This window comes from Helianthus annuus, chromosome 17 (genome assembly GCF_002127325.2).
Source record: "Helianthus annuus cultivar XRQ/B chromosome 17, HanXRQr2.0-SUNRISE, whole genome shotgun sequence".
Lineage (NCBI taxonomy): Eukaryota > Viridiplantae > Streptophyta > Magnoliopsida > Asterales > Asteraceae > Helianthus > Helianthus annuus.
The window spans coordinates 110,892,344-110,905,885 of record NC_035449.2 but is presented as its reverse complement, the minus strand read 5'-3'; the positions used below and the strand labels follow the sequence as shown (position 1 = coordinate 110,905,885).

General features: G+C 42.4%; 2 protein-coding genes across 2 annotated transcripts; both read left to right on the top strand.

Annotated features, from left to right (window-relative positions):
• Positions 1 to 293: 293 nt before the first annotated feature.
• LOC110924819 (homeobox protein 2-like) lies at positions 294 to 1,106 on the top strand. The gene has a single exon (XM_022168808.1). It carries the CDS (start codon positions 294 to 296, stop codon positions 1,104 to 1,106), a length of 813 nt encoding a protein of 270 aa, XP_022024500.1.
• Positions 1,107 to 2,240: 1,134 nt separating this feature from the next.
• LOC110924820 lies at positions 2,241 to 3,582 on the top strand. Its single transcript, XM_022168809.1, has 3 exons — positions 2,241 to 2,495; positions 2,705 to 3,271; positions 3,346 to 3,582. The coding sequence occupies exons 1-3, from the start codon at positions 2,241 to 2,243 to the stop codon at positions 3,580 to 3,582; spliced, it is 1,059 nt and encodes a 352-aa protein (XP_022024501.1).
• The last annotated feature ends 9,960 nt before the right edge of the window (positions 3,583 to 13,542 follow it).

Genomic DNA, 13,542 nt, shown 5'->3' with positions numbered 1-13,542 from the left:
GTGCGTGTGCTTTGTGTTTGGATGTTGTTTGAATTTGTGTGATCATCTGTTTAAATTGCATAATTTCTTTTCTTGTACTTTGTCTTTTTCCTTGTTACGCGGGGTGTGTTACTTGTGCAGGTTACAGGTAGTGCATGCATACGCGGAACTCCGGGAGGACTTCACCTTTAGTCTACAAACCAGAAATCGAAAGAGTAGCAAGAAGAAACCTAGCAAGCCGGTTAGAAGCAACTCTTGCTTCTAATCAAACCAACCAAGAACCACCACTCACACCGACCATTGAAACCGATTCGATGGCAAACCAAAACTCTAATAATCCAAACCTCAATCAAAATCAATTCCAATCCCGAGGAACCTTTCATCCCGCCCAAAATGTTCAACCTATACCTCAAGAACGACCGGGTGGTAACAATAACAATGGACCACCCACACCACCTTCCCAAAACCAAAATCCCAACAACAACCAAAGAACACCCCAACACCAAAACCTTCATCGACAACAATCCTTACCCCTAAACCTTGATGACCGGAATGTCAACTCCGATCGTCGAGGCAACCGAGATCGTGGCAATCCCACGAACGAAGACCCATTCTTCAACATAGACGACTTGAGGAACGCCATCCCCGATGACGAACCTTATAGTGTTCCCGGATATCAATCGCGGGAGTATGTGAGTGTTCATACAGAAAATTCGGATGACGGGGGCTACTATGATGATCGAGTTAATCATGACGAAGATTGGGGGTACTTGAATCGGGGTAATAGCTACAATGCGAGAAGGTATGAAGATGACGAATTTGGCTACCAAAACGCCAATTATGTTGGGGATGGTGATTATGGATATGGGAATGGAAGAAATGATGGTTACGAGAACAACCGTCAACCACGAAACAATTATCAACGGAACCGGAACAATGGTTTTTACAACAATAACAACAATGCTAACCATAACCGGATTCCCCGTTTCGTGGGAGGTGGCAATCAAAGAGGTAATCAAGGTAGAAATCAAGGTGGGGATAGGAGGGGTGAGCAAGGGACAACCGAAGACCGGTTGATCAAGAAGTTAACAGTCCGCATCGTCGTCAACAACCTCCATGGGGAGTAAATGACCGTTTTAGGCCGGTTGTCACCGAGAATGATTCACCAATTGTTTGTGAGAGGAGGATGTTTGATTGTAAACCTCATTGCATCAACATACTTCCTCATTTCATTGGAAGGTCTAACGACGAACCGTACACGCATTTAGCGGAATTCTCCTCTATATGTAACACAATCGGAGGGCACAATTTTGCATTTGGAGGAAGTCAAGCTTCGTCTATTTCAATTCTCATTAAAGGACAAAGCGAAGCAATGGTTCCTTACTCTTCCGGCTAATAGCATTCGCACATGGGGAGAAATGCAACAAGCCTTCCTTGATGAATATTATTCAATGGCAAAGACCGATGACGCTCGTGATGAAATTAGGTCTTTTCACCAACTATCGAGCGAGCCGTTGCATGAAGCATTTACAAGATTTAAAGAGTTGATGCGAAAGTGCCCACATCATCAAATAGAGAAGTGGGAGTTAGTCAAGTGTTTTGTACGGGGTCTAGACGACAACACATGGAACCGCCTTGAATCAACGAGCAACGGGACTCTCTTGAGCAATCACGAAGATGATGATTGGGAGTTTTTGGAGCGGATGAGTAAACGGTCAAAAGAGAAAGAATCGGCCGATAGAGCTAAAAAAACATCCCATTTCCCGGCCGCTTCCCGATCTTGATTCTAAGGATCGAATTTCTACCTTAGAGCGGGAAATGGCTCGCATGAAGAAGAAGGAAGTGAACGCGATGCAATTTGAGGTGTGTGAAGAGTGTGACGATATTGGACATAGAGCTGAGCAATGTCCAACGGGGTCGAGTGACTACACCGAGGAAGTAAACCAAATGTATGGGGACCGGAAGCAATATGACATGAACTCCAACACTTACCATCCGGGTTTGAGAAATCACCCTAACTTTCAGTATGGTAATTCTTCGAATCAAATGAACCCGAATTTTCAATCGGGTAATCAAGGTGGGTCCTCGTATAAAAATCGTCAAGGTGGTAACCAAGGGGGTTACCAAAGGAATTACAACCAAGGTGGTAACCAAGGGTATCAAAACCGTGAAGGCAACTATCAACGGGGTTACAACCAAGGTGGAAATGGGGGTCTAACTCCCAAGGTGATGATTCAATTAATTCGAATCTAGATGCTATCATGGATACTATGAGCACTCTTACCAACTCGCATCAAGCTCTCATGAATTCAAATCAAGAAATTAAAACTGAAATGCGGAAAGAGTTTGAAGTGAGGGATAAATCCCAAAAGGCATTAGAGAAGCAAGTGGGGCAACTTGCTCAAGAGATGGCTCAAATTCGTGGAAGCGGAGGACGACTTCCAAGTGATACTACGATGAACCCGAAGCATCAAAGTTCAAGCACGGGCAATGTGAGGAATGTACACATTAGCGCGGTAAGTCTTCTTTCGAATGATGAAGTTTATAGTAGTGTTGAAAGCATTCCACCACCACAATACGTTGATGGTGTAGTGGGAAATACAAGAGATGAGTCGGAAAATAAAATGAACAAGAAACGATTTCACAAGTTAAAGTTGAGAAAATGAATAAAAAGTCATTTTGTGAAAATTGTTTAAATCAAATTAAACCAATTAATGCATCACAGGTTGAGGAACGGTACCCACCGAAGGACGAGGGGTGGGAAAAATTTAAACAAGCAAAAATTAATTTACCGTTAATACCTGACATTAAAAAGGTTCCGGCTCATGTGGAATGCTTAAAGGAGTTAAGCATCGAAAAACGGCACAACAAATTACCCGAACCGGTTGATTTGATATCTCATGTGAGTGCCGTTTTATCGAGTGCCCTTCCCCAAAAAGCCCAAGATCCGGGAGACCCTCTTATTCCAATTCAAATTGGAACATTTAAAATCGAGAGGGTGCTCCTCGATCTTGGAGCTTGTGTGAGCATTTTACAAGGGAGTTTGTATGACCAATACGATTTTGGTCCATTAAAAAAATTTGATACTCCCGTGGTATTGGCCGATCAGACTCCCACCCATCCACGGGGGATGGTGGAAGATGTGATTGTTAAGGTAGATGATTACTACTACCCAGTTGACTTTTTGGTAGTAGATTATGTTGGATGTGTTGAGGACACCCAACCGATAGTCATACTGGGTAGACCGTTCCTTGCAACAGCTAATGCCATAATAAATTGTGCAACGGGAACGGTAAGCATGAAGTTTGGGGACCGAGAATTAGATTTAAATGTTTTTTTCCAAATTTTACTAACCCACTCGGTGAGGATAAGTGTCCTGAAAAGGACATAAATCCAAACAAAAAGCTGTGTGCTATGGTTGGTAGGTTTGGAGAAATAAAGAAGAAAACGGTCAAGAAGAAAAAGGCGAAAAAGTCACCTCTAGAAAAGAAAAAGGAAGAGGAGGTGAGGAAGTTTAAACCGTTTGGCAACAAATGGTACGAATCACGGGTGGGTGATTTCGATGAGCTCGTGAATGGCAAGCACGCCATTCGACCACCATGAGGTGGTAAGTCAATTGTTGTTGTATATTTTATTTCACATTTCGTTTTAGTTTTCTCTGTAGTCTAGTTAGTATTGTTGTTTGTGACAACTCGAGTTTCCGAGATTCCACTTTCGCATTTATTGCACGTTCACTGTTTGTTTAGTTGCTTACTTACACAATTTGTTTGCGTTGTAACTGTATACGTTGTGATTTGATAAAGTGTATTGTGATTGTTGCATGGTTATGTGTTATTCTACGAATGATTTGACAAATACATGAACTTGGTGATGAAACTGTAAATTATATGTGGTGTGTGTGTTTTGTGTAAAGGATGATACTTAGGGGTGTTTAGTGGTAATAGTGAAAATAAAACAAAACCCCTTAACCCTAATCATTCTCACCAATTTCAATCATACGGCACTTCAAATCATTCTCTCTACAACCATTTCTCTCATCATTCTTGGCTACACCAGTTCTCTTGCATCAATCTTGATCTTTCAATCCATCTAGAATCAATCTAAGGTAAACGTTTATTGGTTATTTGTTGTTAATCATTGGTTATTGATTCATGCAAACCCTAGCTCTCCAAACAATGGTTCTATGTTTATTGATCCTTCTGATTGTTGTGAAATAGTTTATGAACAGTTGTGTAATCACTTGCCTGATGTTAAGATGCCTGATATGTTAGAATTGTGTGATTGTTGATTAGATTACAGCATTTCCGATGTAAGAAAATTAGGGTTTTTGATCGTAAACGTAACTTTTCCATTGAAAACTGTATATTGGTCTTGGAAATCACGCATGTTGATACCTCGGAGCTAAGTGTCAGGGTTTTTGTGAAGTCACAAAGTCCGAGCATTAGTGGATTGCTTGGTCTGAGTTTTAAAAGGTGGTGTTTGATCTGAACTTTGTAATGCTAGTATTGATCCGAACTTTGTAATGCTAGTATAGGTCCGAACTTTGTAATGCTAGTATTGATCCGAACTTTGTAATGCTAGTATAGGTCCGAACTTTGTAATGCTTGTATGTCCGAACTTTGTAAGTGCTAAGGGGGTCCGAGTTTTGTATAAATACATGGGGTCCGAGTTTTATGAGCATGAATGGTCCGAATTTTTAGTTGGTTGTCTAGTCTGAGTTTTGAATGCTTGTCCGAATTTTATAAGTTTGAATGGTCCGATTTTTAAGGGGTGGAGTTTGGTCCGAGTTTGTGGGGTGGTGCTTGGTCCGAACTTGTGAAGGGTAAGCATGATCCGACTTTGTTGATGCTATTAAGGTCTGAGTTTCATTAATATGCCTTGTCCGAGTTTTGTGGTGATGTCTGGTCTGAATTTCTGATTGATGTAAGGTCCGAGTTTACTTATAATGCTAAGTTCAAACCCTCTATAAGGAACACTTTGCATGCTACTGTATGTTACTGTATATTACTGTATATAACTGTATGTTACTGTATGTTACTGGATGATACTGCATCTATAACAATCTATGTCATGTCATTCTGTACACAATTATCACACGAATCACAGTTGTTTGGACATCAAGGAATTGTAAACACTATTTGAACGTAAACACTTACATCGAGTTTATGTGCAATGTACCCTAGGTCGTGTGTAACGGACCTAATCATTAATTAACACTAGAAGCAATAACAAACCGAGCAAATCAAGGTGAGTTCACACTCTTACCAAGGCATGGGATTCCCGGGGTAGGGAATGGGATTGGATGATTATCTGTATTTGTGTTGTGGTCGGGAATTATGAAATATTGACCTCGGTTGGGAAAGGTCACTTATAGATACTGCTAGACTAGTGATACATGGGGAAGCCCCCACTACTCTTCGCACACATGCCTGTAATGGCCGCGATACTGAAACTGATCTTCGCACACATGTCTGGAATGGCCGCGATACTGATACTAAACTTCGCACACATGCCTTGAGGGCCGCGATACAAATAAAACTAGTCTACAATACATGGGAAACCCCCACTAATCTTCGCAAACATGCCTGGAGGGCCGCAATGTAATTATATACGATACATGGATTTCTAAACAAACAAACATTTTTTCGAAATGAACACTGTTACTAAACAATCCACTGTGAACTCGCTCAACTAGTTGTTGACTCTCTGTTACATGCCTTGCAGGTCGTTAGGTAGACATGGAGCTTGCACTGGGAGGCGCGGGTGTTGTGGACAAGGATCGTGAATGCGTTGATTAAACATTATGACATCTCATATTCATATTTATGTTGGGTTTATTTTTATGCTTCCGCTAAACAGTGATATTGCAATTATGTTTTAAACACCTTTCATATTGGTTGGGTTGAATAACATTTACTTTTACTTAATAGTTACATGTTCAATATGATTGGTGGCTTGATCCTGGTCAGTCACGCCTCCAAGCGGTGGTACTCCGCGTGTGGATTTTTGGGGGTGTGACAGATTGGTATCAGAGCCATTGGTTATAGAGAACTTGGTTTTAATATGGGGAAAACGTTTTTATTAAAACCAGACTATAACTAGTACAGTGCTCAACGATCCACAATGACGCTTCGCTCCACGTGCAAGGCTCAACATCATAGGTACTGCTATTCATGTTACTTTACCTACTTGCTAGAATTACATAGAACTTTGCTCGTGGTATGCTTAGATTACATTGCCTACTATTTGTTATTGCTTGAGAACACTTGTGTGCTTACTCTCTTCTTTCATTGCACTATTTGCGAACACTCTCTCACGTATGTTACCTTTGCTATGAAGATCATGGTTAGACGCATTAACTTGACACAAGCCCAGTTGACGGCTCTCATCAACGAACAAGTTGCTGCGGCACTTGCAGCCGCACAAGCAGGAGGTATACCATGCAGTCGTAACTCACACTAGGATCTTTAGATCCTACACTCCTAAACCAACTCTTGTGTTTAACCTTGTCCTGTTCTTATATACACAACAGGTCAACACGCTCAGCCACCTGTTTGCACTTTCAAGAATTTCATGGACTGTCATCCAAGAACGTTCAGTGGCACGGAGGGAGCAGTGGGACTCCTCCATTGGTTTGAAAAGCTCGAGTCTGTGTTTGAAATGTGTGAATGCCCTGAGGCTCGCAGGGTGAAGTACGCCACTGGCACACTTGAAGGAATTGCGCTGACTTGGTGGAATGCGCAAGTTCAACTTTTAGGATTGGCAGCTGCTAACGCTACCCCTTGGAACGATTTCAAGGAGCTGATTAAACGGGAATACTGCACACGTGACGACATCCACAAGTTAGAAGTGGAGTTCTTCCATTTGAAGATGACTGGGTCGGAAATTGAGGCATATACTAAAAGGTCAAACGAGCTGGCCGTTCTGTGCCCAACTATGGTGGACCCCCCTATCAGACGTATTGAGTTGTATCTCAAAGGGTTGGCACCAGAAATTCAAAGCCACGTGACATCGGCCAACCTTGCTAACATCCAGGATATCCAGCGTCTTGCTCATCGCCTCACAGATCAGGCAGTGGAACAGAATAGGCTGCCTAAACGTATCAGTGCTACCGATGCTGCTACTTCCGCTACTCCTAGTGATAACAAGCGAAAATGGGATGGGGATTCCAGCAAAGGTTCAGCTTCAGCTCAGTCTCAGGTTCAGCAGCGCAACACTGATAACTACCAGAGCCCTGGTCAGCAATCTTCGGGCAATCAAAGACAGGGTGGATATCGGGGAAATCTCCCAAGGTGCAATACTTGCAACAAGCATCACAACGGCCAGTGCAACAAGGGTCGTTGTCAGCGGTGCCTCAAGATGGGTCATGAGGCTAAAGATTGTAGGAGCTCACGACCAGCAAACCAGAATCAGCAGCAACAACCACCTGCTCCACGAAACCAGCAGCGGGGCAACAGAGGATGCTATCAATGTGGTGCTGAAGGCCACTTCAAATGTGATTGCCCCTAGTTAAACCAGAACCAGAACAACAACAATAACAACAATCAGGGCAATGGCAACAATAACAACGGGGGAAACAATAATGGCAATGATGCTAGGGGTCGCGTGTTCGTGCCGGGGCAGGGTGATGCAAGGAACGATCCTAGCGTGGTTATGGGTAAGTTTCTTCTCGACGACTTTTACGTTTCTGTATTGTTTGATTCGGGTGCGGATACCAGTTATGTGTCTCTAAAAGTTAGTCAAATGTTAAAACGTACACCAACACCCTTAAAAACCAAACATGTCGTAGCGATAGCCAATGGTAAAAGTTTAGAGGCCACACACGTAGTCAAGGGTTGTAACATTGTCTTAGCGGGTCAGACTTTCTCCATCGACCTCATTCCTATAGTTCTGGGTAGTTTCGACATCGTTATTGGGATGGATTGGTTATCCCAGCAGCAAGCAGAGATCTTATGCAAGGAGAAGATCGTTCGTATTCCCCGTTCGAGTAGAGAACCCCTCGAAGTTCAAGGAGACAAGAGTGGTGTCGTGGTTGGCATCATCTCCTTTTTGAAGGCTCAGAAATGTTTACGAAAGGGTCACACTGCCATTCTGGCACTTGTTACAGATGCGTCAACGAAAGAGAAGAGATTAGAGGATATCCCTGTTGTACGCGACTTTCCTCAAGTGTTTCCTGAAGACTTACCTGGTCTACCGCCTCACCGCCAGGTCGAATTTCAAATCGAATTAGCTCCTGGAGAAGCACCTATAGCTCGCGCACCGTATCGATTAGCCCTAACCGAACTGGAAGAACTGTCTAAGCAATTGCAAGAACTCTTGGATAAGGGTTTTATTCGTCCTAGCTCTTCGCCCTGGGGAGCTCCAGTACTATTTGTGAAGAAGAAAGATGGAACTTTCAGGATGTGCATAGATTACCGCGAACTAAACAAGGTGACAGTGAAGAACCGCTATCCTCTTCCACGTATTGACGACTTGTTCGACCAGCTGCAAGGGTCGAGCTACTACTCCAAGATTGACCTGAGGTCAGGTTACCATCAGCTGAGAGTCCGGGATGAGGACGTCTCTAAGACAGCATTCAGAACTCGCTACGGCCACTACGAGTTTCTAGTCATGCCATTCGGGCTAACGAACGCGTCGGCAGTCTTCATGGATCTTATGAACAGAGTGTGCAAGCCTTATCTAGACAAGTTCGTCATTGTTTTCATCGACGACATTCTGATTTACTCCAAGAGTCAGGAGGAACACGAACAACATCTACGTCTTATCTTGGAACTTCTTCGAAAGGAACAACTGTACGCTAAGTTTTCAAAATGCGACTTCTGGCTCCGTGAAGTTCACTTTCTAGGCCATTCAAGGATGGGATTCATGTTGATCCATCCAAGGTAGACTCGATCAGGAACTGGCCTGCACCACGTACACCAACGGAAATACGCCAATTCTTGGGTTTGGCGGGTTATTACAGACGGTTCATCAAAGACTTCTCAAAGATTGCACAACCGCTTACACTGTTGACACAGAAAGGTGTTACTTATCGTTGGGGTAATACGCAGGAAACAACTTTTCAACACCTAAAGGATAGGCTCTGCAGCGCACCTATTCTTTCATTGCCAGAGGGCACAGACGATTTTGTGGTCTATTGCGACGCGTCGATTCAGGGTCTTGGTTGTGTATTGATGCAAAGGGATAAACTCATTGCCTACGCTTCGCGCCAACTTAAAGTTCACGAACGGAACTATACTACACAAGATTTAGAACTTGGAGCTGTTGTTTTCACGCTTAAGATATGGCGACACTACCTGTACGGTACCAAGTGCACTATCTACACCGATTACAGGAGTCTCGAGCATATCTTCAAGCAGAAGGAATTGAACATGCGGCAACGTCGATGGGTTGAACTGCTGAACGATTACGAATGCGCCATCAAGTACCATCCAGGCAAAGCCAATGTTGTGGCTGACGCCCTCAGTCGGAAAGATACTACGCCTAGACGTGTGCGAGAATTACAACTTACTATTCAGTCTAGCCTTCCTGCACAGATACAGGATGCTCAGATAGAAGCATTGAAACTAGAAAACGTCAGGGCTGACGCCCTACGCGGCTCAAGGCAGCGATTAGAACAAAGGGAAGACGGCGCCTACTACGTAACAGGACGCATTTGGGTTCCACATTATGGCAACCTACGCGAGCTAGTAATGGATGAAGCTCATAAGTCCTGCTACTCGGTACATCCAGGTTCGGATAAAATGTACCACGATCTTAGAACTACGTACTGGTGGCCTAGCATGAAGGCCCACATAGCAACTTACGTCGGCAAGTGTTTGACCTGTGCGAGGGTCAAGACGGAATACCAGAAACCATCAGGCCTACTCCAGCAACCAAAGATACCACAATGGAAATGGGAGGGAATTTCCATAGATTTTGTTACTGGCCTGCCTAGATCCCAGCATGGGAACGATACTATTTGGGTGATCGTGGATCGACTCACAAAGTCTGCTCACTTCTTGGCTATCAAGGAAACTGACAAGTTCTCTACATTAGCAGACGTATACTTGAAAGAAGTTATTTCGAGGCACGGAGTGCCAATCTCTATTATCTCAGATCATGATGCACGATTTACTTCAGAACTGTGGCAAGCAATGCACAAATCTTTTGGCTCTCGGTTAGACATGAGCACAGCTTACCACACTCAGACGGATGGGCAGTCTGAGCGCACTATCCAGACTTTAGAAGACATGCTTCGGGCGTGTGTTATCGATTTCGGCAACAACTGGGAAAAAATCTCCCGTTAGTGGAGTTTTCGTACAATAACAGTTACCACACCAGCATTCAAGCCGCTCCATTCGAGGCATTATACGGACGTAAATGCCGATCACCTCTTTGTTGGGCAGAGGTAGGTGATAGTCAGATCACAGGTCCAGAAATGGTAGTTGATGCTACTGAACGGATTGCACAGATACGACAACGCATGGCGGCAGCTCGTGACCGTCAGAAAAGCTACGCTGATAAACGCAGAAAACCGCTCGAGTTCCAAGTTGGGGATCGAGTGCTACTCAAAGTCTCACCCTGGAAGGGTGTAGTTCGTTTTGGTAAACGGGGCAAGCTCAATCCGCGGTATGTAGGACCGTTCAAAATCATTGAAAGAATAGGAAAGGTGGCCTACAAACTAAACCTAACAGCAGAACTCGGTGCAGTTCATAACGTTTTCCACGTGTCGAATCTGAAGAAGTGTCTGTCAGATGAGACCCTCATAGTTCCTTTGAAGGAACTCACTATCGACGAACAGTTGCATTTCGTCGAGGAACCTGTTGAAATCATGGACCGGTGTCACGGCCCCCGACCCGGTTTGACCCGTTTCAGGAGCCGCGGGACAGAAATCCCGTGATATATATTTAATTGATTTTAGCAGCGGAAGTTTAATATCAGGATCTTTTTAAGCTAAAAACTTTTCCCGATTATTTTATTTCACAATTCGGGATAAAACCCCGATAATTTACAATAACAAGATTTTACTAAGAAATCTTTATTTTTATTAAACATATTTCTTTATTTTGTAATGAGCCACTGTCTTAAGCTTGAAATGCTCCCCAGCACTTTTCCTGAATTACAATAGATCACCTGAAACATGTTTGAAAAAGGTTTTGTCAGCGGGAAATACTGAGTGAATCATTCATTTTACTTAAAACGACACATTTGTTATAATTTACAGTATTAAGAGTTTTTACATATGTTTCTGATATCTACCAACTACCCACAGTATTTGTCACTCGACCGGATCTGTGACTATGGTCATATCACCATTGACTGCCCCAATGAATGACGTATATCACTTAATTTTAGGTTCGCCCACCTAAAGTGATAGAAACAGTAGTAATGTGCACAATACCCCACATACTGGCTGTAATTTGGTGATTACATAAACTTAATCACTGTAATTATAATTCTGAAAATAATTTGGAGTATTGTAAAACATTTGATAAAAAGAGAATGACTCACATTGCAGATTTAACACGGACAGAGTATGGTTTAGCCTTGTTAACCTAATTTAAATAATAATGCACACAAAACCGGGTTAGTGATCAATACAGCATTTACGATAACTCACGAGATCAAATTCTCACAACGAACGACAAAGTGCAATACTTAAACATCCATCGATTTAACGACGAACGACAAAGTATAACCCTATGTGGGCGGCACTTAAACATCCATTGGATATATTGATCAGTCGGAAAATGAATCGTAATAGCGATCGAGTTGTTACCCTGTTTTGCGGCAGACTTCGTGATCAGTGTGTGTTTAATGGTATTATTTTGCCTCTAATTTGACGTACACAGAAGCTTTGTGCGTCGTTTCAACTTCTGAAAGCAAGTGCCAATGTCTGCTATTTATAGTAATTTTTGGGACACGCTTACGGACCGTATGCCATTTCCCCTTACGGTTCGTAAGGGAAGCAGTCTAATTATATAGGCTAGCTGTGTTTGGGACTAGCTTGCATGACTCAACTTTAAAACGAGTTTCAAATTGGACAACGAATTTTATGGATAATTATCACTAGGTTTTATCCCCCCCCCCCCCCCCCCCGAGTTTTAGGGGCCCTGATCCTAATTCCAATTGTTCTGAAAATTTTAGTGTTAGTGCAGAATTACTTGGGTGTCTCAATTAGGGTTTTCTTATTGACTAATTATCATTCTAATTTTGGATTTTAATGAGAGTTGTTACAACCGGGATGTTAAGGTGCTCAAGAACACTAGAATACCTCTTGTACGAGTTCGTTGGAACTCCCGTCGTGGCCCAGAGTTCACCTGGGAACAAGAAGACCAAATGGAACTCAAATATCCCCAGTTATTTCAGAACAATGCAACTACTACCGAGGCCGAAGCTACTACAGAATTTCAGGACGAAATTCCAAATCAATGGGGGGATGATGTGACACCCCAAGAAAACCAGTAAACGATACAACTTAACTAGCTTCCTCAGTAACCGCATGGTAAATTTCGGGATGAAATTTCTTTCAAGTTGGGGATAATGTGACAACTCGAGTTTCCGAGATTCCACTTTCGCATTTATTGCACGTTCACTGTTTGTTTAGTTGCTTACTTACACAATTTGTTTGCGTTGTAACTTTATACGTTGTGATTTGATAAAGTGTATTGTGATTGTTGTATGGTTATGTGTTATTCTACGAATGATTTAACAAATACATGAACTTGGTGATGAAACTGTAAATTATATGTGGTGTGTGTGTTTTGTGTAAAGGATGATACTTAGGAGTGTTTAGTGGTAATAGTGAAAATAAAACAAAACCCCTTAACCCTAATCATTCTCACCAATTTCAATCATACGGCACTTCAAATCATTCTCTCTACAACCATTTCTCTCATCATTCTTGGCTACACCAGTTCTCTTGCATCAATCTTGATCTTTCAATCCATCTAGAATCAATCTAAGGTAAACGTTTATTGGTTATTTGTTGTTAATCATTGGTTATTGATTCATGCAAACCCTAGCTCTCCAAACAATGGCTCTATGTTTATTGATCCAACTGATTGTTGTGAAATAGTTTATGAACAGTTGTGTAATCACTTGCCTGATGTTAAGATGCCTGATATGTTAGAATTGTGTGATTGTTGATTAGATTACAGCATTGCGAATGTATGAAAATTAGGGTTTTTGATCGTAAACGTAACTGTTCCATTGAAAACTGTATATTGGTCTTGGAAATCACGCATGTTGATACCTCGGAGCTAAGTGTCAGGGTTTTGTGAAGTCACAAAGTCCGAGCATTAGTGGATTGCTTCGTCTGAGTTTTAAAAGGTGGTGTTTAATCCAAACTTTGTAATGCTAGTATTGCTCCGAACTTTGTAATGCTAGTATAGGTCCGAACTTTGTAATGCTAGTATTGATCCGAACTTTGTAATGCTAGTATAGGTCCGAACTTTGTAATGCTTGTATGTCCGAACTTTGTAAGTGCTAAGGGGGTCCGAGTTTTGTATAAATACATGGGGTCCGAGTTTTATGAGCATGAATGGTCCGAATTTTTAGTTGGTTGTCTAGTCTGAGTTT